The sequence below is a fragment of the Crocuta crocuta genome, unplaced genomic scaffold, assembly GCF_008692635.1.
Source record: "Crocuta crocuta isolate KB4526 unplaced genomic scaffold, BGI_CrCroc_1.0 scaffold331, whole genome shotgun sequence".
Lineage (NCBI taxonomy): Eukaryota > Metazoa > Chordata > Mammalia > Carnivora > Hyaenidae > Crocuta > Crocuta crocuta.
The window spans coordinates 308,711-314,961 of NW_027531015.1; the positions used below are offsets into that span (position 1 = coordinate 308,711).

General features: G+C 40.3%; 1 protein-coding gene across 1 annotated transcript in view; it reads right to left on the bottom strand.

Moving 5' to 3' along the window:
• The window catches only part of ANXA5 (annexin A5), a 30,722-nt gene extending 25,348 nt beyond the window's left edge, over nt 1–5,374 (bottom strand). The window contains exon 1 of the mRNA XM_077770883.1: nt 5,305–5,374. Within this exon, the coding sequence (XP_077627009.1) occupies nt 5,305–5,313 (9 nt within the window). The 5' untranslated portion in view covers nt 5,314–5,374. The remainder of the gene's footprint in view (nt 1–5,304) is intronic.
• Nucleotides 5,375–6,251: the final 877 nt, after the last annotated feature.

Genomic DNA, 6,251 nt, shown 5'->3' on the forward strand with positions numbered 1-6,251 from the left:
GCATACCCCAACTTACAACTTTCTGACATCTTTCCTTACCTACAAAATGATTCCTATTCTTAAGCTCTTTCTGGCATCTGTTCCTAAGACAGAGCTCCATCTGCCCACCTGACTGCAGCTTCACTCAAGCAATACCATACTGCCTGCAGGTCCTGGCCATGCCAAACTCCTTTATACCCCTGAGCATTTACTTTTGCTGCTGTTGCCTCCACATACAGCATCTGACTATATACTGATTTCCTCCTTGTCACATCTGACTAATGCCAGCTAAGTAACCTCAATTTTTCTCTTCTGTGAAATTGAAATAGTATTATGAGCACTAAATAATGCATACAATGGACTTGACAATGCTTCTGTTATATCCCTAAACTTTCATTCCATTTCCTTTTTTAATTCCCGTGTCTAACAAATACCTGGCACACAGTGGGAACTCAAAACCTTCATACATTCACGAATGCATGCATGAATGGGAAATAAAGAGAACAGTTAGGAGCAGGTGTTGAAAAAATGATACTAACTGGAAAATGCATTAATTTCAATAAATCAATTGAATATAGGTTGACATATTATATAAAATACTGAATTAAAAGGCTGGGTCCAAAAAAAAAAAATAACACACTTAAAGGTTTTAGGAGAACAAATTTTTGTAAAAGATCAACTAATGTGTTTGTTAAGTTATAGAACAGTATACAGATTATCTGAATAAAATTGTTTTCAGAAACTGATCTATAATATAAAAATATTGTTATATTTCTACCATCTTAAATTTCTAAGTCACTAAAAAAAGAAAACCACAGATTGCGCAACTGTCGGTAGCTTGCTACCTCTGGCAAAGGGTACCAGATCTAGATAAGGGAATAGATTAAGGTTTGCTGAATGCCAATGAATTGCTCAGGGGCTTGCAAAGTAGCCAAGCATTTTGGGATCTAGTTCTTCCTCAGCATGCAAAATGTAAACAAGAGTTAAAGGAATCAGGAACTGAGACACTAACTCAAAGCAGTATAGACCATAGGCAAACAGGTAATCCTGACCAAGGATCCCAAGAAGGATCACTACAGAGAGATCTGATCTTAAGACGAATGTTAGGAAAAGATGCAATCAATATCTGATTGACCCCTCTAGCATGAAATTCATCTCAAATTTATTTATTTACATTTGATCCTGCTTGTCCTTTATAAACTGTCACAGTACAATGATTTGAAACCAAAAAAAATTTTAATTTTTTAAAATGTTTTTTATTTATTTTTGAGAGAGGGAGATAGAGACAGCATGAGCAGGAGAGAGTGAGAAAGAGAGGGAGACACAGAATCCGAAGACAGGCTCCAGGCTCCGAGCTAGCCGCAGCACAGAGCCCTACGCGGGGCTCGAACCCACAAACTGTTAGATCATGACCTGAGCCTAAGTCAGACGCTTAACCTACTGAGCCACCCAGGCACCCCCGAAACCAAAAAAAATTCTAATCAAACCTTGCACAATTTAGGAGAAATTCTAATCTCCTTGCACAGGAGAGAGAACTCTGATGTTCATGAAGTTTCTAGTGAAAAATTGTGTAGCCTGATTTTGCTTCATGATATGCCTGCTGCTCTAAATTAACCTTTATTAACAACATTATAAATAAAGGTAAGTTCAGATTAGTCAAAATCTATATTTTTAAACTTTCATTCTCATAAAGAAAATTATAAATATAAAAGACTTAAATTGAATTAAAATGTATTAAATGGAACATTCATCTTTGAAATACATCCAACTCTTCTAAACCAAAGAATAGAGAAGTACAGAATGCACTTTTAAGTACCTAAAATAAATTAGAATATCCATGAAATAATTTAGCTCTAGCTAAATAGTGGTATTTTTTAAAAACCTGCATGAGCAAGTAAAGCAATAAGAGAGAAATAGGTCAGTGTCCAGTTTAAGAAACCCAACACAAAATATGGTTAAGTTGGACTGAGAAAATAACCCTAACACCTAAATTAAAAATTCACACTTATATAATCATAAGCTGACTGTTGCAAAGATGAAAGGATTCAAAAAATATTTTACTATATATAAATAACTCAGGCAATTAATAGCTCTTTGGCCATTCCTTAGTAAGTATCTTGAGCTAACTTATACCCGAATTTAGCACAGCAGAAAAATGTTAGTGGTCCAGTAATCATAAAAATGCATCATTCACTTAGCAAGGTTTATTCTAAGATAATATGAATGTTGTGGTTTCAAGCCATATAAATCTAAAACCATTCAAATGGATGATTTCAAAGATATAAAAAAAAACATTGTCCGGGAACTGTTTACATGCAGGTACCTTTGTAATTCAGATTCTTCTTGTAGGTCATGGAGAAGACACGGTTAATCAGTGTGTTACCTTTGAGATAGACTGGGAAGCCTCATGTTAGACTACTTCTCTCCAAAATAGCAGTCAGTGGGTAGACCCCCAGATGTCTCAATGCTAGTGGATGAGGACAAGGACCAGAAAGAGAAAGGCAGAGCTCAAGTGGTGGTTCTTCCACAAACACCTCCAGCTCTGAATGTATTCACCCAACACGACAACATCAATCAGTTTTTATGTAGTTCACAGTAGCTGTCGTGGCTTTGTCCCCCTAGACTGACACCATCAGGGTAAAATTTAACAAAAAAAATTTGCATTGATAAAAAATATTAATATAGGGGTGCAGGGGTGGCTCAGTTGGTTAAGTGTCTGACTTTGGCTCAGGTCATGATCTCCAGGTTCATGGGTTTGAGCCCTGCGTCGAGCTCTGTGTTGACAGCTCAGAGCCTGGCGCCTGTTCGTGGATTCTGTGTCTCCCTTTCTCTCTGCCCCTCTGCTGCTCATGCTCTGTCTCTCTCTCTCTCAAAAATAAATAAAAGCTTAAAAATTTTTTTTAAATATTAATATAAATATACACAAGAGTATAAAGTATTCCTAATATTTGTTTATAGAAAAAAGAAACTCCAATTATCTATCGAAGATCAATCAATGCTTTCTCATTAAATTCTTAACAGGACCGTCAGGCCCAGGAGCTACCTATACAATTGATTCCTGGATCTCTGCAAACTGTGATTGGCAGGGTGGTCCCAAGGTCAAATAAAAAGACAAAAACACCAGTATGGAAGGTATAGCTCATAAACATGAAGAATAACTGCTGTGGGAGGTGACATTTTAATTCTTCACTAAATAAGAGACAATATTTAATGATACATTTTAAATTGCTGCAATGTGCATCTCTATGTCTCCGTCATCTGATTTCACTACTCTACAGATGGCTGCGGAGTGGAGGTCTCTGGCTTCCAAAACCACGGGTCAACGAAACTACCATAGAAACCATTTGAAACCTAACACTGAAGCTACTTCAGCTTTCCTACAATTACACTGGAGACCAAGGGAATTTTTTTAACGGTAAAAGTGCAATTCCTTAACGTGGGCATTCTGCACACCATCAAATTTAAGTATAAAAACAACAAAACACTATCCTAATAGTAAACATTTTAACAAAATGCTTGACTTCCATGGTTTTCAAGGATAACTAATAACAGAGTTAGTGCAAAATTCAACACTGTAGCTTTCTTAACATTACTTGTAACTTTAATGGTGATCAAAAACCGTGGTTTGACAGAAAACAGTCCTGGTGTTATACTGTGACAGAGATCATGCACATAAGTTTGCAATATGAACCACCATTCTCCCAGGTTATATATGTATAGCAGCTTTTACACTTCTCATTATTTTAAATTAGAAATGTCCACAATTGGAAAGATGTGCTCCTTTATGCTATCTGGAATCTACATAATTAAAAGGAATTGATTGAAAAACTTCAGACATCACTGGGTAAAGTTACAAGAGATTCAAGAAACAGCCGAATGAGCAAGTATAAAGGGAATTATTCTTTGATGCTTGTTTCATCAACATTTACATCACCACACCAGCATGTCAAGATAAGAAAAGTAATTTCCAATGAAGGAAAGTTAGTTCCACATAAAAGTATCCTTTATATTGGGAAGAAGCTAAACCAAAGTTTCCACTTGAAGTAATAGGAGAATCAGTTTATTATAATATTTCTTAAGCGCAAAAGAGGAAGTAAGAATGGAAGCACTGTACAAATTTAATGAAGTTACCAAGTCATCATAATCCTCCCATTTTCTCTTGGAAAGAACCATGAAACCTTATTCAATTCTAGATAAGAGTTTTTATTTTGTTTTGTTTTTTTTTAAATAAATGAAGAGTATAAAAAGAGGGCTTTGTCTGAGCAGTTAAAACACTTATTTAAAAAACAATTATCTGAAGGGAAAAACACAAAGCCATCTGGATGCTGACAAGCCAATCAGATTGCCCGAGATCTGTAAAATTAGTTTTGGGGTGGAGGTGTCAGCAGTGATATTTTATTCAAAAAAGACAGTACAAAATTGTCAATTTTTAAAGCCTGTTATATAAATCAAACTATGCTTTTCTTTCCTATACTTTTTGAATGTGTATTTATTTTTGAGAGTGAGAGCGAGAGCGCGCGCGCAAGAGCAGCGCAGAGGCAGAGAGGAGACGGATAGGAAGCGGAGGCCAGGCTCCGCGCCGACTGCAGAGTCCCACGGGGGCTGCAGCTCACCAACCCCTGAGACCACCGCCCAAGCTGAGCTCCAGTCGGATGCTCAACCTCGGGGCCATCCACGCGCCCCTTTCCTGCAATTTTGATAAACGTTAAGACCGACCGGGGGGGGAGGCTAATATTAGGTAATCGAGTTCTGAAACAATCCCAAAGCAAATTCAACTTAGAACTCGTTNAACTGGGCTGAGCAACTGGGGAAAAACTCACTATAGAGTTCTACTGGAAAAAAAACCAAGACCCACTCATTGTATTAAAATAATACAGGAAATGGCAGGGAACGGAAAGGAAAGAAGGAAAGAAGAATGAAAGGGAGGAAGGGAGGGAGGCAGGGAAAGAAAGAAAGACAAGGAAGAAAGGCGCTGGGCTCACATGACCTGTACGTGCTGTTCCAGCTCTGGTTCTAATTTTAGCGGATCTTTTGATTGGGGGGTGGAGGAGAGGCGCACTTTTACATATTCACTCACGAAAAGGGGGCGCACACAAATCTGGCCACGTCACCCGCGGCAGCGCCCCACCGGCAGCCACCGGGNGGGGTGGGGTGGGGTGGGGGGAAAGGATGGAAAGGGGAAACCGGAAGGGTATCCCAGACTTCTCCAAGGCAGATTTCGCTTCCTCCCAAACTTTTTTTGGCTTTCGGACGAATTCTACAACTCCCCTGACACAGCTTACAAAGTTGGCAAATGCAAGGCGGCGCGGGGGCGCACGGTCCTACCTGTGCCATGGCGACTGCTCAGGTCAGGAAAAGGTGATGCAAACCTGTAAGAGAGGAGAGACACGGCCGGCCNCCGCCCCTCCCCCGGCCCCACTGCGCCTGCGTAGGGCGCCCCTCGTCCCAGGCCTCGCAGACTGGGTGGGGTCGGGCTGCAGCTGTGTTGGAAGCGGCCGGAGGAGCGGCTCCGGAAGGGCCGCTGTACTGCCTTGTCGTCGCGCAGCGGGAAGGGCGTGGGGTCTCTGGCCAGGGCTCTGGGCTTGGGGTCACTGGGGCCTCTCTTCTCTCCGTGGCTGCAGGGAGGGTGGTGGCTTCGTGGAGCTGCTCTGACATAGCGTGGCTGAGTCGAATTTTTGCAAGGCGAGACAAAGTCACTGAGGCCAAGGACAGTGAGTCTTTGACCATGGTATAGAATAAGAGTGAAGTTTTGAGGGATATTTCCCAAGTTTGTTTTTAAGTAAACAAATAAAAAAGTTACAGTGGTTGCTTCCTAGATAAGACTCTCTCTTGAATGTATATAGCTCTTTGGTAGCTTATGAAGAATTTTAAAACCTCTGCTTAGGTCAGTTCCTATTTTACAAACCAGCCTAAAATTTTAACACAACTTAAATTTCACGGGGCACCTGGGTGGCTCAGTTGGTTAAGCATCCAACTTCAGCTCAGGTCATGATCTCATGGTCCAGTCCCTGAGTTTGAGCCCCGCCATCGGGCCCTGTACTGACAGCTCAAGCCTGAAGCCTGCTTCAGATTCTCTCTCTCCCTCTCTCTCTCTCTCTCTGTCTCAAAAATAAATAAAACATTAAAAACATTTTAAAAATTTCACCTCTGCTCTGTATTCATTCAACATAAACTATGTAAGTACAGGAGAGAGAGACAGAGATTAGCTCCAAGATATTGTGCTAGGCTGGTACAGAAAAAGCAAAGATAGATAGTGTCCTTCATAGACTTCC